The sequence below is a fragment of the Mchenga conophoros genome, linkage group LG15 (genome assembly GCF_057382185.1).
Source record: "Mchenga conophoros isolate Kocher_MC1m ecotype Shallow Benthic linkage group LG15, M_conophoros_male_GT1.1, whole genome shotgun sequence".
Classification (NCBI taxonomy): domain Eukaryota; kingdom Metazoa; phylum Chordata; class Actinopteri; order Cichliformes; family Cichlidae; genus Mchenga; species Mchenga conophoros.
In genome coordinates this window covers 32036153-32058464 of record NC_140540.1, presented here as the reverse complement: position 1 = coordinate 32058464, position 22312 = coordinate 32036153, and the positions used below count along the sequence as shown (strand labels likewise).

The 22312-nt window shown below is 40.8% G+C and overlaps 1 protein-coding gene and 1 long non-coding RNA gene across 4 annotated transcripts in view; one reads left to right on the top strand and one right to left on the bottom strand.

Moving 5' to 3' along the window:
• Positions 1-22312, bottom strand: part of epha7 (eph receptor A7) — an 86713-nt gene that overhangs the window by 51657 nt on the left and 12744 nt on the right. For both annotated transcript variants that reach the window (XM_085247427.1, XM_085247428.1), the window contains exons 4-5: positions 12866-13021; positions 5594-5929 (exon numbers count right to left, since the gene is read on the bottom strand). In XM_085247427.1, coding sequence (XP_085103553.1) covers positions 5594-5929; positions 12866-13021 — 492 coding nt within the window. The remainder of the gene's footprint in view (positions 1-5593; positions 5930-12865; positions 13022-22312) is intronic.
• On the top strand, positions 14898-19565 carry LOC146558663 (uncharacterized). Of its 2 annotated transcripts, XR_014888633.1 has the most exons (4): positions 14898-15210; positions 18086-18266; positions 18347-18486; positions 18567-19565. It is a non-coding gene; the product is annotated as an uncharacterized LOC146558663 (long non-coding RNA). The 2 variants fall into 2 exon arrangements; XR_014888632.1 differs by having other exon boundaries at positions 14898-18266.

Genomic DNA, 22312 nt, shown 5'->3' with positions numbered 1-22312 from the left:
TCATAACTTTTGCACTGTCCACTTCCTGCTGTGACAAAACAAATTTCCCACGTGTGGGACTAATAAAGGTTATCTTATCTTATCTTATCTTATCTTATCCCTCGTAGCTGTAAACAATTATCAAACCATGTATAAAACAACGCTATCGTCCTTTCTAAACTGCTGGAGGACAGTGAATCAGAAAACGGCCAAACTAAATGGGAATATTTGCTTCTCACGCAGTGCAAAGGCACAAAGCCTTTTCAGATCAAAGTAAAATGCTCTGCTTACATTCTTATGTGCCTCTTTGCAATTCTTCTTCTTTTTCCTTTTGTGCTGAGAGACTGTACTAAAGGGAATAGCCTGTTGTTCTCTCTGAATGTTTAAGTAGGTTTGTACATGAGGGGGACTATAACATTATCCTACATTCACACAGTGTTGCACAACAAATGAACCGAAGAATGGCTAAAAATAAACAGAAGATAACCCAGCTTCTCGTGTAATGAGAAAAGTGTGATTGTTGTAAAAGTTAAGAGTCAGTCTCATCCGATGTCTTGCAATGATGATCATAATATTCTAGGGATTTAAAGTCAATCTCAAAGTTCCTTTAAGGCATTCAAGCAACAACAACAGCAATAATAATAATAATAATAATTATTATTATTATTATTATTATTGATTACAAAACAGAAAAATAAGCACAGTTAAAACAAATTAAAAACAATGAGTCAAGCATGGCGAGCGGAAAGTCAAAATCCTCAGTGTCACAAAGCCTTCAGTCCCTTCACCCTGCTATATCACTGTGGCAACCCATGCTTAATGCACAGCCGAACCAGGCCAGGCTCCGAGCCACAGCCCCAAAAAGTGTCATCCACCCATCAATTCTTCCACTTACTGGAGCAAATCCCATGCATTGTGCCCAGCTGCAAAGCTATAACAGTGCAAATTGTGCACTGCACAGTCACTAGAATTCACATTTAGTTTGTATTTAGTTCGTAATGCAGAAAACACCCAGATGTTTTCATGCTTCGTCCCAATGCTGCCAGAACTACAGTCACTAGAGCACAGAGCAGAAATCCCATCACCTGCACCTCATTACAGGCCATTTTTGACATGGAATTAGTAGCATTGCTTAGTACACCAATTCGTAAGTATCGGTTTTTATTCATTGAGAAAACATAAAGTCTGATAATCAATGTGAAACATTCTGAGTGGTCTTCTTTTATCTTTATCTGGACAGTTGGCAGAAAGAGTAATCGGGACCCCAAGGGATGCCTCGTTTTGTTGAACTCTTTCAGTTAAAGTTGTATGCAACATAAGATTTCAAGCATCCAGTTCAATTTGATTTAAACTGAATTTTAATATCTTTTATAAAATGCTAATTCTTAGCAGTTGCTTCCAGAGGTGTGTACTACAAAGCAGGACTTTGGTTTATTCAGGTAAATACAAAGTTAAAGTTAACCCTAATAAAAATTAAGTGCTATTATTTACAAGCCTGTGCTTGCTTTTCCCATCTAAAGATGAGGACAAAATTATGAATCCCCATATGAAATATTAAGTGTTTTTTTTTTTAACATAGCTTTTTGAAACACACATTTTTCAGAAGGCATACACACAATAGCAGAATTTTTTCCGAAAGAAAATATTATTAGCCCCCCTAATAAGCTGACCTTTGTACTGAGCTGTAGAACAAAACACTGCTGTATAATGATGTGATTCAACTTTAGCGGTTTACCTTGAAGGGACTGCATCCGAGCTGACTGACCTGGAGCAGCATATAGCTGTGTCTGAAGTAAAATAGGATTATCTTACTACTTCCATCTCATTCTGTATACAATACTGGCGCACATTTTTTGAATTACAAGCACACTTGTTGCCAAATGCAGTAATCTGATTGGTTATATCTGTTAATTCTACTGTCCAGTAAAATTACGAAGTTGGTGTAAATGGCTGCATTAAGAGCAGGGGAGTCCGAAAAAAATATTTTCAATTTTCTGTAAAGGCCTTAACAGTCAGGCTTTAAAAACTGTCCAGGTCTTTGGCTGACTGATAAGCTAGAGTAAAAGATTGCAGCCACTCCTCATCCTCAACCTGTGATTCAGGGATTTTGACAGAATGACTTGAAGGTGTTGATTCATTTAAACTAATGCATTAATACTGCTGGGACCTGGTTTCTGTAAGCATTGGGCCCCGTATATAGAAAAGGTAAACTGTTACTTTGCTTTCTGTGCAGTTTACTTCAAAGTAAAGACATTCTGTTGTTAAGGAGGTATGCTAAAAACAAAACCCTTCTAAATCTGCATTAATACCAAATACTTATGTCTAAATAAAATGTTATCAAGCATCAAAATAACATGTCTTAATCATTATGTTTGTCTGTATCTGCACCAGATATTTGAAATGTCTCTTATTAGATGGCATTAAAGGATTTCTAGGTAAACTCATGGCAGTCAAGATTACAGCATTAAGTAGCATTCCCTGTTCCCTGCTATGAATAAACCTGTGAATAGTTTAGAGCACTATTGTAACAGCTTCTGTATGAGGGTAACAGGCTTTGTGCTGCTGGCAAGCATTCGACATTAAAATCAATTTCCACGGGCTCTTCCTTCCACTCCATAGTGTTTATACAAGTAACTGATTGCACCTAAACCCCATTACACTGGTCTTGTGCTGAACAGGTGTACACATCATGTACACACAAACGCAGGTCCTGCAGCCGTTCCCATAACCAATTTTCGATCCTATTTCTGTGCCCCTCTCTACTGTGGATTTTTCTAGCTCAGACATGCGAACACCTCGCTTGAATAAATATTAATGGTAATTCTATGAACAGGGCCAACTTACAAGTGGCTGGTAGAACAAAAGGCCTTGTTTATAAGTGTGCTCGAGGAAAGCTAAGGCACGAAGGACCTCTGCGGGCCTCTGAGGTTGGCTGTGCAGCACAGTCAGCTCACAATGGAGTGCTGATTGAATCACACTCTTAACTTTCAGCATAAAGCAGGCAGCAACGATAGCAAAAATCCTCAACTTGAAGAATTTCTATTGAAACTACAAAGACGGAGCTGAAGAAATCAAGCTTACTAACTTACAGCCTCTACTTAAACTCATTTAAGACAAATCTGAGAGGCAATTAGGTTTCTGGGAACAATAAGCAGTCAGAATCTTATGTAGCTCCAGCCTTGCTCCAGACACTTCCTTTGGTATAATTACGGGAGGTGTGAATTCCTCATCAGATGGATCACCATCTGTATTCACAGACTCGTTCATTTCCCCAGTCCCTAGCTACGAGTCTATGTGCTTGCTGATTATCATTTAGCAGAAGGCAATGGGAGGGATGGAGAGAGGGCCGTTTCCTTTTCAAGGTTCTTTCACTGATATGGTCCTTCTCTAAAGTTTAGTCGACTCTGAATGATGATTCAGACTCTAATGACTCTAATATCGCAGTGATTCTCTAATAAGTGGCCATGTCTGCTTGCCAGTTATTTTAAGAAGTTCTGAAATCTTAAGCATTCCCCAATAGTCCAGAGAGCAGTGGAACTGCGAGTCTGGCAAAAAGGAGCTAACATCTGCTGAAGAGTGTAAATGAGAACGTTCACATCTATATAAGGCCTCCCAGTTAAAGCAAGTGCTGACAGGATGGGCTTAAACTAATGCAAGTTTTGACCCTCTTTCTATTAAACCAAGCAAAAATAGAGCTTCCATTAAACATCCCAGAGACAATAAATCTCATAGAGGATCTAATTTCTACATGAACTTTACTCATGTCCTTAATTAATACTGATTAAGAGAATAAATACTATTTTCTTACCCCAATCTTCACAAAATGGCCAGACAAGAGTTAAATAGTTGGGTTTCAATGGTAAAATGAAGTCACGTGACACAAACAAACTTCAGTCTCAGTCATTCTATCACTCTGGCACACTTGTTGAAAAAAAAAGTCATCTGGGGTTAGATAAATGTTGGACAAATACTGACTTCTTATTAAATACATCACTCAGTTATGCTGTGAATGAAAAAAAAAAACATATTAAACCAGTGCTGATTTTTCCTCTGCACACTTAATTTATTCTTTTCAGTGCAGTCTTCTGTAATTCCAGCCTTCATATTAAAGGTATTATTCTGTCCTGCTGTCCTACCATTGAACAGATGGAGAGGGTCGTCTTGCCATGAAGAACTGCTAACCCTGAATGAATTTGATTAGTCTGGGTTTCAAAGAAGACTTTTAGTATTGCGTCATGGCTGAAATAAAATTTCAGAGACTTTTCCAAACCCAAGCCATAAAACAAAGGCAAAAAAAGCATTTAATATTGAAACATCAAGGAATTAACCAACAAAAGTCGATTCATATAGCCCAAATGCTGTGTTTATAGAGTTAAGGCATGTTAAATGCTGCTACTTACTCAAAATTATGAACATGACAACATCTTGGCAAAGAACACTGCTCTTTTTCACAATAGCTAATGGCCTAATATTCCACCAGGTTAACTGAGTAATTGTGTGTTGTCAACATGCCACGTATAATTACGGGCAAGTCCAAAGGAGCATGTGATTATCCTCCTCCTGGTGTCCTTGTGTCCTTGGCCATTCAACACCCTGGCACATTCTAGCTTAGGTCTCTTTGACAAACCTGGGCACATGCGTTCAGCTGATCACCTCTGTCACTAGAGCTTGTATACGAGAAAATATTCTGCTTTTGATAGCAGACAACAGCAGGCAGGCATTTACAAAGAGAGAAGTGATAAATATGCAGCATTCCTAACGACTAAAATGATGGTGATTTAAAAGCAGCAGGTGTAGTTATCCAGAGAAAGACGTTATATTGGCAGCTAAAGCATCAACACTGTCTTTGCAGTCTTATTTTTTTATTACTACAGTCTTTTGGGCCAACTGTGTTTCACGGATGCTCGAGCATGAAAGAGGAATCTTGTTGAGTGGATCCATAAAAATAATGAATAAAAAAGGCTTAAGAGTTTGTCACTACAAAACACAGCATTTTAATTACGGCTGATTCCCTTGAGAATGAGCTGCAAAGACACGACTAGCTCTTTAGGTACCGCTGGGAGACAGCATCCTTGCTAAGCTAATAGCGTTTGCCACTGTAGTGCTGATATACACATTAAATTAATCTTGGTAATATGCATACTGAAAAATATTATGGATTATATCAGACTGGGACCATTAATGTTAATGGGGAATCATTAACGTAGTTAGCATTTGAGAGGTTTTCAGAATTAATACTGTCAATCGTCACGGTACTAATGTCAAATGCACTCTTAGTAGGAGCAAAGGCTGAGCTCCGTGCTAGTGGAAGACAAACACTTTTAACTTGAGTTTAAAAGAAATTGTTTCCACATTTTGGGAAAATAATCAGACCATTTGTAAAACAAAGATTTTTCAGAGTTTCTACTTGTTATTGTGTGTGTCAACAGACTATAAACAAACAGGATACAATATTTAAGCGTTAGGTGCTTGATGAGTGTATCTTTAAATAAAGGAAACACTACAAATTTTTTTCCACAGCATTTCCATAAAATTTTAACCAATTAAAACTCACAGTTCAAAGTTGTTTAAATGCAAGACAGCATTATTAAAAATAAATAATAAAATTCTTTACCTGCTTGGCCAGTAGCAATGCTAACTGCAGCAAACAGCCTCTGCGTGCGGCTGAGGTCAGACACCCCGTTGACAGCCTCCACCTCAAAAGTGTAGTTGGCGTGAGCGAGCAGATCCACAGCGGTCACGTAAGTGTCCACTAATCCTGACTGCGCGGGAGAGTATCCCACATTTAGCCCACACGGAACACACTCCTCGGGTTCCCAGCTGCAGCGGCGACATATAACCCTGTAGGTGACGTCGTTGCGACCGCCGGTGTCAGCCGGTGGGCTCCACTCCAGGCTAACTGTGGTCTGGTTGATGTTGTAGACCAGGTTCTGTGGTGCAGAGGGAGGTCCTGTCAGAGGTGGACGCCAAGAAAGCAAGTGAGTGCCAAGGAAAGTGACAGTCAAGCATTTTTACTCGCTGGATATGTACTTTAATTGTTCTCTGAAAAAATAGCTAATAGAGGACGGCCAGCTCCAGCCCCAGATCCAAACACTGACACTCAATTATAATAAGACTCAGATCTAGAAAAAGTCATTCAGGTATAATGAAAGGAAGTGAAGGTCAGGTCAGTGAGAATCCAAGCAGCAGACGATCGTTTGACAGATTTCTATGTCTTCCTTTTTTCCTTACTACACCGGCAGCAGCGCACACCTACTTCACTTTTATTTCATTATTTCATTAGCATTGTTGACTCTGTGAAGTGGCAAGTCCAATCCTGATCAATCCAAATAGATCAGGATATATTACAGCACTGGGTTTTTCTTGGGTTTGTTTGCTTGTTGTTTATTTTGTGGGATTGTGAGGGGGTTTCAAGTCTCCTCTTCCTTTTGTGTTCTCCAGCAATCAAATAAAAATGGCAATATCAGAAGTTCAAACTATCAGTGTTTTATCTCAGAATATTCAGGAGAATATGCATTTTAAGTGCCAACGATTTTGTGACTGCGCTTTAACCAGTTCTGTTTAAATAACTGCTAGTAAATCGGATTATAATTAATCAAGGTATTCACCACTTTCCATTGTTAAAAGCTACAAACATTCTGAAGTTGCCAATGTGTTCACAATGAACAAATTGTCCTATTTTAAATTTGAATCAACCTAAAGTCGTATAGCTGCATTAGCTGTATTAGCTGTAAAACACACATTCATAGCTGGTGATTTGTCCCTGTTAATGCTTTGATTACACAATGATTGTTGGTGACAGCATAAACCTGCTGCTGACATGATTGATGATTGATGCATGGTTTACTCCTCAGACTCAGCAGCAAATCAGAAGCCGTGGAGCCAATATCCCAGCCGCAGACAGTGGCTTTCCAGGGTTTCCTTTGAAAAACTATATCACATAGACAGCAGCACAATAAAACGTAGTGGCTTTCAAGAAGCCTGACTCACCCACAACGTTTATTAACGAGATTTAAACCTGGATTATTACCACCCTGTAACTGTCGCATACCAATCAAATTGATATACTAGAATAACGACTACCTCTGCAGCACTCACAGACCATTTCCCCATAAATATTAACATAACAAGCGAAAAGATTAGCTCATCTTGTAAAACAATGAATAACAAACGGCTGCTTTCATCCTCTCACATTCCAGACTATTGGGTTTTATGGCCCAGGTGCTGACATAAATAAATCCCCCCTGACATAGTAAAGATGATATAACTTGTATTCTTTGTTTATGAATGTTTTAGTGAACATCTTCATTCTGTGCTGTTTTCTTAGGTGACGCTTCGATTCATTCAATTTGTGACATTACCTAACAAAATGGATACGTTCAGTGCAAAACCTATGGACCATCACAAGATTCAAGCTTATTAAATCGGCACTGGGTTGTTTTTCTTTTTTCTACCCATTAGAATCAACAGCTCGACTGAGACGTCTATATTCATGATTACCAGGTGAGATAAGAACCAGGCTATGGGCTGGGAAGATGAAAGAGCCACCTGTGGCAGGTGAAGTGGAGAGGAGTGACTGCCAATAGTGCCACTCGACTTCAGCCTTGGCGCTGACACTCGACCCACACTCTCAATCTTCCTTGTGCACAAAAGGAGGGGGTGTGACTCACGCACGCACACCCCCTCACATGTGCATGCAAACACACTTCCCCAACCTTCCTCCAGACCAGTCCTCAGGGATCTTTTATTCTACCATGATAACATCTCATTTTGCTCGTGCCACTCTCTTTCAGGTCTCAGGTGAAAGTGATGATTTTTTCAGCAACAACAAGCAAAAGGAAATTAGATCAGACTCGCCCTGGATGTGTGTGACCTTTCTGTTTTGTCGTCTTGTTCAGATGCACACTACACTAAGAGCTTTGTCGTTCCCTTATAAACACCTTGCTATATTTCAAATCGAGTAGCAGTGACTAAAACTGTCCTTTCAATGGCTACATTCTGTAAATCTTTTGTAACAGCCAGCCTGTGCGGAGCTACGGAACCAAGCATGCCTTCTATGGGGAGACCCAGTGATAACTTCCTTTGGCTGGCCTGGAAACAGCTCTACTTCATCTGCCCTGCCGTCTCTTTGTTTCTCTGAGTGTACTCTGTCTGCACTCAGAAATACCAAACTCTTCTGGCCTCAGCTTCACCTGCAGCACAGAGCCCACCACTGTCAGCCTGTCTGCTCATCCTTACAGCTAAGGGGTTTGTCACTCTCCCTCTTCTTTTTACTCTTTTTTTCTGTCTCTCACTCCCCCACTCTGTCTTATCTTTTCATGTTCTCTCCTCTCACCCCTCCTCCCAGTCAAGTTTCATTTCACGGATTAGCCTGCCACAGCCCCCACAGCCTGAAATGTCTCAATCACTTGCTAGCTGCCCTCCAACTCTGACCAAGCAGCGGTGAGAGTGTTTGTGTAAGTGCGTGCATGTGTCTTGTTCTGTTGCTGGTTTTTTTTCTGTTTTGGGAGGGTGGGGAGGGGGGTTCTACATAAATATGTACAAGCACACTTTAAATTTCCTCCTACAACATTTGCATGTCAACATGGCACAGATTTTAAAGCAGAAGTTGACATTTTATAGGATAAACAAAAGCCGCTCACTCTAAAAAGCTGTAAGAGGAAAAAGGCTTCGGTTGTGCAAATGCGTCTACAACAGCTATTAAACTACCATATAGAAAGCACAGGATAGTATTAGATGAAGTTAGGTCATGTTTCATCTCCACTCGGAGAGAGTTGTAAGACCCAAGTAAATCTGGGCTTAGGAGAGAAGAATCTTCCGCTTATCAGCCTTGAGAGGTGCTCTGGGCTAACTTAACCCTCAACAGCTAATAGCACAGCCTATTACCTGGCTGTGCTCTAATTGGGGAGCTGAGGAGAGAGGAACGGCAGGGGTGAGTGGTATTCAAATCACCCATGAGGTATTCGTCACTCTACAAATGTGCGCTATGACCTTCTGACCTTCCATCTAATGATGCGGCTGCAGTAGAACCTGTTTGAGGGAAGACATGCTAAAGAGGAAAAGAGAAGAGGGTTTTTTGGGGCCTCCGACTTCCACTGCCAAGATTTCAATATTGGATTTGCTCCTTTTTGGCTCAAGTATCTGGAGAGTGTATGATGGCATGTCAACATGAATGACAAATGACTAAGTCTACGTTATAACAATTTATGTTTTGGTGTGTCTCAGATGTACAAATGCAGGGCTCGTGGATTTCACTGTTCAGTTGCTAAAAAGCTTGAACATTTTGTGAGACTACAATGATGACAAACCTTTCTCTTAGATGTCCTTACACGTGGTAGCGTTTGAGAATATTATTTTATGGAAACAGGCTGTATTTACATAGCCTCCTCTAATTACAGCATGGACCCAAACACATACAGAGATTTACATTGAATTTACATGTGCAGGGCCAGGATGAGAAAAGTGAATAATGGCACGGAATTTAGACGTGCGTCTCGGTCCGAGTTATCGGTTCAGTGAAGTAGATCCAACTCCAATCCTACACATTTTTTTTAAAATCATCCTCTCTGTTCTAACGGCATTAAATGAAAAGTGTAGTTCATTATCTCTCACCTTTTGTTCTTTGAGTAATGACAAAATTGCACACATGACAATGAAGGGCATTTTACCAAAGCCCCATGCCACTAAATGCCTTTATGCCAGGTTTATATCAGGTAACAGCTCTTTCTCTGTCCCCTAGCAACTCTATTTAGAATGGATCCTCAGATGGAATCAACTTGTTGAGGTGTCACATTTAAGAGGAGTGGGTGGGGGGTAAGGGTGGGAGAAGGAAACGAGTCACAAATGCTCCTTTCAGTCCCTGCTTGCACCAGCACCGCTCACAGCTGTTGCATGATTGATGCCCAGTACTCTGACCTGTCAACAACTCCACTGTGTGCTATGCCTCTGGAGAAAAAGGCTCCTGATGGTCTTCCACACACACACACACACACACACACACACACACACACACACACACACGCACACATATATGTATGTATGTATATAAATATATATATATATATAATGTATACACACACACATATATGTATGTATATATATATATATAATGTATATATATATATACACACACGTATATGTATATTTGCATATGAATAGCGTGGACAAATATTCAACAAACAAAAGCATGTCTTTATACCACCCCCCTCTTAGCAAATACCACATGGGAAACAGTGTTTTTGAAGCTGTGTTTTTGGAACTTGTTCCCTCATCTTTATTCAACATGGATTTGGCTTTTCATGTCCCCATATTACATCTTTATCTCATTTCCTCTCAAATCCTCATAGACACATCCTTAATCTCTGTGTGCCAGAGATCCATCTCACTGTTTTACCAAGGCCTACAATACGATAGCTTATTATAAGCAAACTCTTATTATAAAAAAAAAAAAATCTGTCAATCAAGCTATTTATTCAGGCAGTGCAAATTCATTTTCAATTACTATTCACTCGTGGTCTGGATAAGGCTTAAAAAAAGAAAATCATAGTGACTATTGGTCACAGTGACTTAATCCAACAATGAATGAGGAAATGCACGTACAAAGCTGTAAAAAAATTGTGCTGCGTAAATGAGGAGGAGGAAGTCAAAAATACATATTTACATATAATGGTATGGGGTCACTAAGTGTAGACCCAAAGTTAATGAAAATGAATAATGGAAAGTGTGCAATAGGCAACTTCAGTAATTACTTCGGTACTTGGCCAAGGTGATTGCCCAAATGGGAACAGCCAGAGGACACTCAAAAAAAGTAGGAACTTTCCCCTGTTCTGTGTGTCCTGCTCTCGATTGGTTCAGTCGGGGATGTTAGAGTGAAACATTAACGTCCGATTAGGATGGTTGGAGAATAGAGTAATGGACCTGTCTTTTAGAACAAGATCTATATGGTTGCCTCCGTGCTACATGGAAAGATTGGTGGTTTGTGGTCTGGAGTTAAGTCCTTGTCTTTACAGTGCATTTACAGTGACATGCCTAGTTTAGTTTAGTTCTCAAGCTCCACCAACACCATACTTCAGATTTGGCCATTATTAGGTTAATATTGTGCAGTCTTAACCTTACATTTTAATTGACAGCAGGTAGGTAGGTCAGCAGCAGATTTTAGGTGCATTTTGCCTCATATTCTGTAGCAGTTAGCCTCTTGTATCCAATTCTTTTTGAGAATCAAGCTGTGATTGTTATTTCCCTTTTTGAACAAATAGGAAATGACAATTCCCATTTTTACACGGGAATAAGGGAAAAATTTGCTTGTGGCTCTTATTAACCTCGTGTTCCCACCACCCCTGTAGTTGGATTTGGATGTGTGTACTCAAAAACAAATTTGCTATTCATTGTTTGACATCCAAGACACTGAGAGCGGGGATTTATGGGGGGTCTCTAGGAGTTCTGGGGTCCTGAGGCAATTGCAGTAAATCATCCTTGGAAATGACATGAGCCACATACTAATAAAACCAGCAACTTTAAAAGCAGCCATTTATAATTTAAGTGCGTCAAATACTTTTATCAATGACTCAGTATCATTTGTTGTTGATGTTGTAGCTTGTGTCACACCAATTTAGTGTGCAAGAGTAAGAGTGGTATGCAGCAGCTGTAGCCAGTAATATCTAACATATGATTTTTTTGAGTATTCTAGCTTTTGAAAGTGCACTTAATTACCACTATATTACTATATGGACTGCATACTCAGACACACCCTCTTGGCAATGTAAATACAGTACTGTATGTTGAAATAGATGGAAAGGCTTTCGCGGCAGGCAGAGACAGAGGCTCTGCTCAATGAGCCTGAGCTTTTAAAGACGCCCATAAATAACAAAGAATCCTTTTGTCATATGGAATTTGCAACATTAAATCTTAACTCCAATCCCTTAAATCCCTGTTTTGATTCTCTGATTTAATGCGTAGAGAAGCCAATGCAATGGTATAAAATTCTTTGTATTTGCATAATAACTATCTCTCTCTCTCTCTCTCTCTCTCTCTCTCTCTCTCTCACACACACACACACAGACACACACACACACTTAGATATTAGATATTCTGACTTGGCCTACTTTAGGTGCGCAGCAAAAATGCAATGCTGTTCAGGATGTTGACTGGGCATGCAAATTGTCCAACACATGCACAAAGCATTTTAAAATGTTAACTTATCAGGTCTCCTTAATAGAAACAGCAAAGGAAGAACAGCACAAGTGTAAATCTAACAGCCAGAAGACTGTGAACCTGTGCAGTGATACATTATCAGCAGAAAGAAGGCACACAGATAAGGTGCACAGATTATGTTTAGGGATCCAGTTTACCTCCAGAGATAAAGCACAGTGCTAACATGGCCTTCTCCCATGCACAGTAGCTCAAAGCAAAGGAGAAAAAATAAGAAAATAAATACACATCCAGTAGTAGCACTTTGAAAAAAAAACATGTTTGAGAACAGCTCTGGAAGCAAATGAGCCCCACCCATTCAAACTGCATCCCCCAGCCTGTGTAAATAAGCCATCGATGGCTGTCACAGAGCTGTTACACTGGCCAGGACAAATGAAGATGCAGGTTGCTGCATGGGCTGCCACTGCCGACCGTAATTGCAATCTTTCAGACGGGAAATGGCAAATTGCTCCTGTCATCATTAGCAACCAGCTAAGACACAAAACAGACACGCAAGCTTGCAAACATAATTTGCAGAGGAACTGCTATGGAACACATCTGGGGCTTTCATGAGGCCACTGCAGGCTGACTGAACAGGACTAAATCAGGCTCTGGAGTGTGTTGTTTTTCCACTTGCATTAGTAGCTGTTTAAATGCATGTGATCTGTGCTGCGTTTATACAGCAGCATGGCAGACTTACTTGTGCACGCCACAGACGGAGGGTCAGAGAGTGCTCGGTAGTAGCCGTCCTCACAGTCACAGCGCCAGGAGCCTTCGCGGTCATTGAAGCTATGCACCGGACAGCGAGAGCACTGAAGGTCCTGCGAGGAAGACTTGTAGAAACCCCGACCACATGCTGTGCGGAAGGAAGCGAAAAAAACACTGAATCAAAAACACAGTGTGAAGTGTAGAAGTCTGGCGATCTGCAGGTTATTTTCTTCATAAACTAATGAATGCATTTCCTGTACAGAATGTCAGGAAACGCTCAGAAAGGTCTTAATAATGCTCTGCTGCCCAGGGCAACAGCTGCAGTGCTTTAGGTGTTTTATTTTGTCCAACCAGCAGTAAAAACAGAGAACAGACCGTATTGTTATCACATCACATTTAAATAGATAGCAAATATGTGGCTTTAAAAATAACGAGTAATCTAAACAGCTGACAGTTAATAATGTTTAACTCTTTCAAACAAACTAAAACAGGTGACTGGATGGAGACTGACTCATCAGTAAGATTAGAAAAGTGTTATATAAATGCAAGTACAGCCTGTGCCTATCTGTTTGTGCCTGTGCTTTGCACATGCAAGCAGATGATGTAAGAAAATGTAACAATAAACAATTTATAATCCATTTCCTTCGGAACTAATTGAGATTAAACCAGAGATTTTTAGGTTTGGGAGGGGTAGTGATAATTGCACCTGAGATGTCTCACACAAATCCCACGCATGCAATGTTTCCTACCTTTGCTTTGAATGCACAGACTAGTTTGTAATAAGTATGTTTTGTGAACAGTATAAGTATACTGCATCTTTGCTCACTTGGCTACAAAAATCAGCCCTTTTTCATAATCTTTTCAGTCTTTGTCATTGGATTGGAAGAGCTCTCTCACTCTCTCTCTATACATCTCTGCTGTGTGAGCAAACAGTAAAGCTTCAGAGTGTGACAGAGTGGACAGTGGGAGAAGAAAAAGTGAAATGTTTTCTGCTGCTTCTAACTTTTTTCTCTGAATGATCATTTTACATAGAAACACCCTTCCCCTCCTCTTCGTCCTTCCTCACTTGCAGGTTTGATTATTCGTTGTAGATTACTATTGAAGCTCCAAAGCCTATAAAATTGTATTTCAAGGCAGTACTAGATATATGATATCTAATATCCAAGACTGGAAAGCAAAGGTAGCTACACATTAATGTAAAAGACTGGGCTTTGCTCTCTGATCTCCTCAGCGGACTGATTTCCAACTATATTTGCAGTTCAAAAACTTCCATATGAATCACAGATACCAGTTTAGAGTTATGTGGGATTAGGTGATTGATTTTTACCCGTCATCACCAAGGTTGTGTGATCAGTTGTAATATCAGATATAGAATAATTATTCAAACTTGACAGTACTGAGCTATATTACCACCAGACAAGACATTAAAATGACCATCTGCGACAAGTAACTATAATTCTGCATTGTGCTAATATAGACAGGCAGACAGGCAGACAGGCAGACAGATAGATAGATAGATAGATAGATAGATAGATAGATAGATAGATAGATAGATAGATAGATAGATAGATAGATAGATAGATAGATAGATAGATAGATAGATAGATAGATAGATAGATAGATAGATAGATAGATAGATAGATACTACTTTTTATACAGCACTATATACATATTAAGGTTAGGGGGACTTAGGCCTCTGAGAGTTAACATAATCAATTATATGTCTGACAATGCAAACAACTCCTGAGTAACATACTGCATAATCCATTAAAGACAAGGTATGAGATATAACCTGTCACCATCCCCAACCATAAAGTCGACAGCTCTCTGAAATTCTCAGAATTTGATTTGCTATGTCCCAGCTGAGCCAGGTTCACACAGGATCATATTCACTGATGATCTCAGCAGTCATTACAAATCACTGAATGTCTTGAGGTGATATTAGTCCTGTGCAAACAGAGCCTCAAAGAGTCTTAGCTTCATAGCTGAATTCCCATCATGGAGGGGGCATGACAGAACAAACCACTGCGTTCACATCTCGATGCAGCCAGAATTTGAGCGAGCCTGCCCCCTCGGGCTTCATCAAGCAGGCTTAGCTGTGAAACGGCACTGCAAATCTCAAGTTGAAGCTTTTGCCCAGAGATGAACTCCTACCTGAGAGGGAAATAACAAGACCATTTTTATTCCGATGAATCCACAGGTCAGCGAAGGGGTTTCACTTGTTTACAACAGCTCATATTTGTAAGAGGAAATATTCTTCAGTAGACAGATAAGAACATGTACTGTATCAAGCTCGAGCAAATTGATCATTTCAGTGCTTCACCTCTGACCGAGCAGGTAAGCAAAGAAGGCTGCTGATATGACTGATCGCTATTTGTGTTGTGGGGTATTAAGAATGATGCGCCTAACCCTAACTAATTCACACATACAAAATGATTTTCTGGTTCCAAGTAATGCCACCAGTTATAGTGACTCATACCAACCCAGTGAGAAACACACAGTAAATGTTTAAGGACTAGCAAAGAGTCAAATCTCTATTCAGGGAAATGCAATTTTAGCCTGGAACTCAGCTAATCCACACTGGCTGGCTGTGCATGTGCAAAACGCAGCAAAAGCATGGTGAACAAACTGCAACCTGGGCCACATGACTTCACAAACAATCTGAAAGAAATCTATACAGCTCTGCATACAAACTATCAAATTATACTAAAAATGCATTTTTCATGAGCCACGGGGGGAAATGAGCGATGATTTTCATGCTTGCTGCCCCTATTCCAAATCTTGATTCTGTTCCGCTAGCTTTTTCTTTCTTTCTTTCTTTCTTTTAATTTCCTTTGGCCAACGTCTCTTGAGACAGATTTGTAATAAGGAAGACAGATAAATCAGAGTTTTCTGGTTTTAACACTTCCAATGCAGCATGAAAAAGAGGCCAAGGCTCAGGGTATCCCCATTTCAGCTACATGAAAGCCCTGTCATTCTCTATTTATCAAGGTGCCACAGTTTTGTGAAACAAAGGGTTTTTTTTGTTGTTTTCCCAAGATGAAAAACAACATGATTTTATCTTTAATCTTTTTTTCTTTACCTTTTTTGGCCAGTAATTGAAAACAGAACCATGAAAAGGCTGGCAGCAGTGGGCCTTTAATGCTGACCAGGCAAAACATATCAATGGAAGTGTTTAATCTTCATATGTAAGTTCTTCATTGTTGTTGATGTTGTTTTAATGTACTGTTCTCATGACAACACTTGACTTACAGCAGAATAAACCGTGTCTAGTACCTGATCCTCAGTGTAAACACTCCCCATAAATGCTGATAATGATGCTTTCTACAGCAGATTCAAAACTGCTAGATCTCAGCGCCTTTGCTCAGCATGCTGGGATTTTTAACATTCTGATAAGCCAGCGTGTCTGTTTGCCTTTGGTTTCTGAGAGCTCAACTGCTGGGTGGCCTGTGTGCAGAGGGGGAAACACCCAGCTTGGACTGAGACCCCCACAGCCACCTCCCTCCCCTCCAGAGTACAGAATAACAATGCGGGCCTTCAAAGAGGACAGTTTTCAAAATTAAACACTGGATAACTCGTTTATTGTAACGTGACTCACATGTTAATGTTACAGTGTTTCTTATCAGTTAGAATTTATTACTGATTCTAGTTCCCAAATTCAAGGTGTTGGTAGTTGAACATGTTCTGAGGTTATAACAGTATTTTTACACATTTTCTGACATATATATTTATATACTGACAGAGTAATACGTAATGCCCATTGTAAAAGTAATCCCTGACTCTTCAGTCTGTGTGATTTCATAGAGAGGCGCTATTGTAAATATAGTCATGTGAAGCGCAGAGCTCTGTCTGTGAGCGCAGCAGTCTCACTCAGCTGCTGTAACTGTTAGAGGCAAACAAGCACAAAAAGGTGAGAGGAGCTCAAATGTGAGCAAAAATCATAATGTGTTCCCTCTATACTTACATCTAAACATTTAACTATATTTAACCTCATTATGAGATTTTATATAAACTTACTAACCACTTAACCTGTTTGGGTTTCTTCCAAAACTCACAGCAAAATGCCTCACAATACACTCCAAACATTTTCCTGAACCACCGTATAAAAATGTCAGCCCATGTTTATAATCCATCAAAGCTGAAAGTTTTGTTTTAAAAGTCTGTTTCTTAATATTCTTTGAATGGTTTATTAATGTTTTATCAAGGCCTCTAAGTAAATGCCATGGTCAACACACTGGCACTTTTCCAACTGTATCATAGAAATTCCCATAGAGACTGACCTGAGCGCTTGTGCCTCCAGTCCATCTGCACTGCGTATGCCAGGTTACAAAAAACTGTGAGGTGCATCACAAGGCAAAACAATACCAAGGGACACTGCACCACACTGCACTGATGACAACAGCAAGCATAAACTGCCTGTTAAGCTAGATCTAGACTTCTGGAGGAAATCTATGGCGTAACTGGAAACACCTTTTTAACCCTATGCTGCAGCTACACTGTACGCCATTCAAGTCATTGCGGGCAGCATCGACCTGACAAGTGGTTACATTTTTCAAGAGGTGCATGTCAGGTTATGTGGAAGGCTATGGCATAGGGTTAAAAGGACTTCCCGGGTACAATTTAAGTCGTAATGTAGACACCGACAGATGTCCAAATCATGCATCAATGTATCTCTAAATTCTCTGGATTTAATTTTTATTTCTTTTTGCTTCATGTTGAAGTCCATTGCAATAACCCCCTCCCTTTAGTAGCACTGTGTACAATGCAGCATTGCCCAACTTGACCTTAACAGAAACTAGAAAATAGAGACTTAATGCTCAAGAAAAAGTTTCTCTTCTCCCTTACTCGTTGGGAGTATATTTCTACCCGTACCTAATGGACTACCTAACCAAGGAAGCAAATCAAGACTCTAAAAATAGCAACTACAGGATGTGAAGAGGACATTAACATTTTAGGTGGACACTACGGTCCTAATGTGGGCTTTTACCAGTCTTCAACAAGTAATTCTGTAGCGCTATCCTCCACATGAAAAAGTAACAGTAAAAGGGTTTAAGTATGTCAAATGTGGACAGAGGAGATCCTGATCAAACTACAAAAATAATTCCCAATTTTTTTCTTTTTTGTAATAACCTCAACTTGCATTTTGTGCTCGGGACTTGGTTCGGTTTCTCTGCTTTTGTTTCTTTTCAGTGACAACCCGTGTGTTTACCAGTGTGCCTGATCAGGTTTTGTCATGGTCCGCGGCCCGGCGTCCGGGGTGCTGCTGGGATGTCCACGCCCACGAGCGTGGCTGCTAACCCCACACCTGCATCCCATCCCAGGCGATCACCAGGTGGACTATTTAATCCTGCCCTACCTGCTGCTCCACGCCAGTCCGTAGTCGCCTCTCAGCGGTAACGTACGCCTGCGGAAAAGAACTCGTATGACAAACTCTCCATCGGACCTAACACTGTTTTTTTCCCTGTGTACCCAGATCACAACTCGGTGTGTTTTTGTTTTCGAGCCACCTGCCTGTCCACCTGTCCGTCTGAGATTTGGTTCACATTCAGCTTCGCCGTCTCGACCCCTTTTGGAGCTCCACCCCCCTCTGGTTCACTCGGCCCGGCTATCACCGTGAGACCCACACTCCACCTTCCCTCGTATGCTGCCTTTTTTCCGCACCCCAGTAATCTGTCTCTCTTTTTGTTTTACAGCCTCTCACAGCCCCGCTCTCGGCGTTCCCTGTGCGGTCCCTCGGTTTCTTCTGGTTTCATACGTTGTTTTTCTGGCTACCCTCACGGGACACCTTTAGTTGCAATAAAAATTACTTTCTTTATTCGCTCCTACCCTAGTGTGTGTGTTCTGCTACTGGGTCCTGCCTGCGCTCGGAACTTCGGTTCATGACAGGTTTGGCACCCATAAGCATTTACAGAAGCAACAAGGCAGCAAATGAGGCCTCAAAATCGAATGCCTGTATGACATGGCCAACTAAGTGGTTCTGCAGCTCTTCCCATCACTAGCAGCGAGATGAGTGACAAGTACAAACACAGCCATCCTATCCCAACTTTCCTGTCCCAGCAGCAGCACGGTGACTCATTGCTGGCAAGTTCCCTTTTTCCTGGCACCAGATGCCAAAGAGAGACATTCTTATTTGGGAAGATAGTGAGTGAGACATTCTTTCTCCACTGACCCTCCAGCAACACTTTCTTTGGAAGGATATAGCTGTGAAGCAATTATACTGAGTCTGTTCACCAAGTAGCTTTCTTAACTGACAATGTGACTGACACCTTAGTGGCAAACACTGACACCCAAACATGTAAAAACACTGCACAAACTCTGGACTCTGTTCACTTTACAACTTGCAGTGACTTTGACAAGGCGACTCGCAGTCCGTCGTGTAATTACATTTGTAGGGATGAAGTGTTTTAGAGAGACTCTTTGGGGAAGGGCCCATTTATGTAAGTCTGATTTTCTTCTTGCGCAGATAAAGGCTGAGTGCCAGCTTGACACAGGGCCCGTTAAAGAAGCTGAGCAGCAGACACAACAGCAAGCCTATTTACGACTCTAAGAAATTAGCTAGTCCTTAGAGAACTGGGCTGAGGTTTAGCACAAAGAAAGAGCGAGAGAGAGAAAAGTCTTACATTCCAGTCGGTTCCTCGGGTGTATACAGAGCCAGCATCTGTAATTTCCTATCCAGTGGTCAAGAAGTTTCATTCAGTGATGTGATTTGGGGGGGGGGCAAGCTGCAGTCAACAATTTTACACAGAGCAAGGAAGAGGGGCATGACAAAGGAAAGGTCCTCGGAGAGGTGGGGTGTAGATAATCAAACACTCTTGTGACTTTAGCGTCTCTATCAGGGCAGACACTGGCCCAGAGCGTAAACCAAAGTCTCCTTATCTTATTCAGACACACATATACAAGAGAAGACAGGGGAACAGATTTCTGTATTTTTCCAATTTCTTAGTTTATTCCTTTTCCCTTTAAGTTGAGCTTCTTAACATTCCTGAATTACATCCAATTTTTCTCAGGCTTCAGCAGTGTCATGACACTCTGGGTGACAGACGGGGGTGTGGGGGTGGTAGTGGCTCCTTATTCGGCAGCCTGACATATCCCTCTTTGGCCAAAATAGAAAATGGTTATTTTTCTCTCCACTTAATCTTCTGACTTTGATGACAAACTGAAATTGAAATTCGGCCCTTTAGTGCTTTTCCTGGGTTTGTTTTTTGTGCTGTGTTTGCATTGGCTGACTGGTAAAGTGCCAACTGAAATGAGTCTCTGAGATCAATAATTAAAAAGAGCAAAGTATCAACAGCTGGTCAAAATCTGACAGAGTTTTGTTTGAGGTAACTTTGGAAGTGCAGCATTATATACATGTTGTGTTACTATGCAGGCACTCGGAGTTTCATTTAGGATGAAGTACAAAAACCCATGTGATTGTTTAATTATTGATGCACAAAAAATATTCCGAGCAAAACAGATCTGAAATGAGGATTTATACAAGAAGACAGAGAGGCAGAGTGTGGTGCAAGAGTTCAAACACTGTTGCATATGATGGTTTGGGTGTGCCCTTAAACTGGACCAGACACCATGACAGGCCTAGACAGAGGCAGATCTTTAGTGCTGTATGTCCTTCTAAGGAATGAGGTAGGTGGCTCTGTGTGTTTGCCCAGATAAATGAGCTATAAATGTCATATTTTGTTTCTGATCCATGTATATATAGTATTTAGGACTTACTGTAAAGGTATTGATGACAACTAGTGTGGATATGGATAGAGGAAAAATGATAATTATACAGATTCGTGTGACAAAGCAGATCAATGTGAATAGATGGGATCTTTACATATAAGGTATGTATACCATACAATAATATGTGATATTTGATTGCTTTCAAAAATATCTTATATTTCCGCCAGTATTAGAAAAATCTGATAGTCTGTCTTAAAAGAATTGGAAACTGATCTTCATACTTGCTTACAACCCACAAATCCAATTAAGGTTACAATCCTTGTTCCTACTGAGCAAAGAGGGGACAACTTGGTCCAAACAGGGCAGCTGGGATATTGAGTTTCCCCCCCATCTGTCTCAATATTCCTGCAGACAGGTCTAAAAGTGAGCTGGAGTGTGGGAATGTGGGAGACTCTGTCTGTTTTTTGCACACTGCCAGAGCCAAAGTGAGAATGACTAGTGCGGGCCTTTCTGTCTCCACAGTCTTCGCATGATGAGTCCTGTCAGGGCCAGGCCTTCCCCCTTTCTTCTTCGACTGCCCTCCCGTCCGGCCTGATTATGTGTTAAATCCGCCCGTGTGTCAGGATGGATGTGGAAAGAATGTATGCTGAAGTGAGCCGAGCTGGGCTGCAGAGACCCGGAGAGAGCAGCCTGGAGATAGCACCCCATTAGAGTGATAAAAGACCCAGAGGGAGGAAAGCAGCCGACAGGACCAACATGCACAGCCACTGATGAATGCCAGGTGGAACGGGTCAAGTGTGATAAGGGAAACTGTTTATTTTCTTATTTAAAAAAAAAAACCCACTGTTTTCTGTGGCCGAAGCCACAGCGATAGGGAAATGTCTTTATAAATATCAACTCTAAACACAGGCACGGTATGGTACCATATGTGGCGCCTTTCACCTCTGGTTTATGACTCTGTTTCCTCCGAGTGTCTTTTCCATTGTCTGCATGATTCTGACATTCACTGTCAGTTGGCACACAAGGCTGTGTATTGCTGGAAGTTTGATTTATATTCTGCAGCTGATTACAGAGTTTGGGGGATAATTGTAAACCTAACCCTAACCCTAAATAGGTGGTCTGTTCACACCTTCTTTCTTAAGGATATGGCTTGAAATCTGTTTTCAAGGCCCTTATTTCATAAGAGTTGTGGATATAAGATTTGTACTCCTAAATGGGTGTGCTAAAATATTTAAGGACAGAAACACCAGACAGTTTTCCCAGATAGTGTGAGGAACTGGCTTTAATATAGGACTGACTGCTCATTTTTTTCTCCATGGCAGTTTAATCTACCCATGCTTACATGTTAAATGTTCCCTAAACACAATATATTTGCTGATGAAAAACTACCAACTCTACAAGTAATGTAATAAAAATTTTTAAGTAAAAGACATTTTTCCGGCATTGAATCCCCTGACTAACCTTGTCCTACCGCCATATTTTGGGTGGTGCAATGCCAAGAGCCACCTGTAAAACAAATTCTTCTTCTCTCTCTCTCTCTCTCGATCGCTTCTGTTACGCTGCACTACTGTTGCTAACATTAATACTGTCAGAAACATGGTCTGTCAGCTATTTCAGCTGCATATTCAGGGAACCATAAAATGCTATTTAAAAACCCAAATCCAACTACACGTTTTTAAGTTTTACTTTCGAGGCATGCAATTAGGATGATGACATGTTCGGAAAACCGAGCGGGCCGATGACGTCCTTCTCTGAGCTTATTTCTTATGCATTG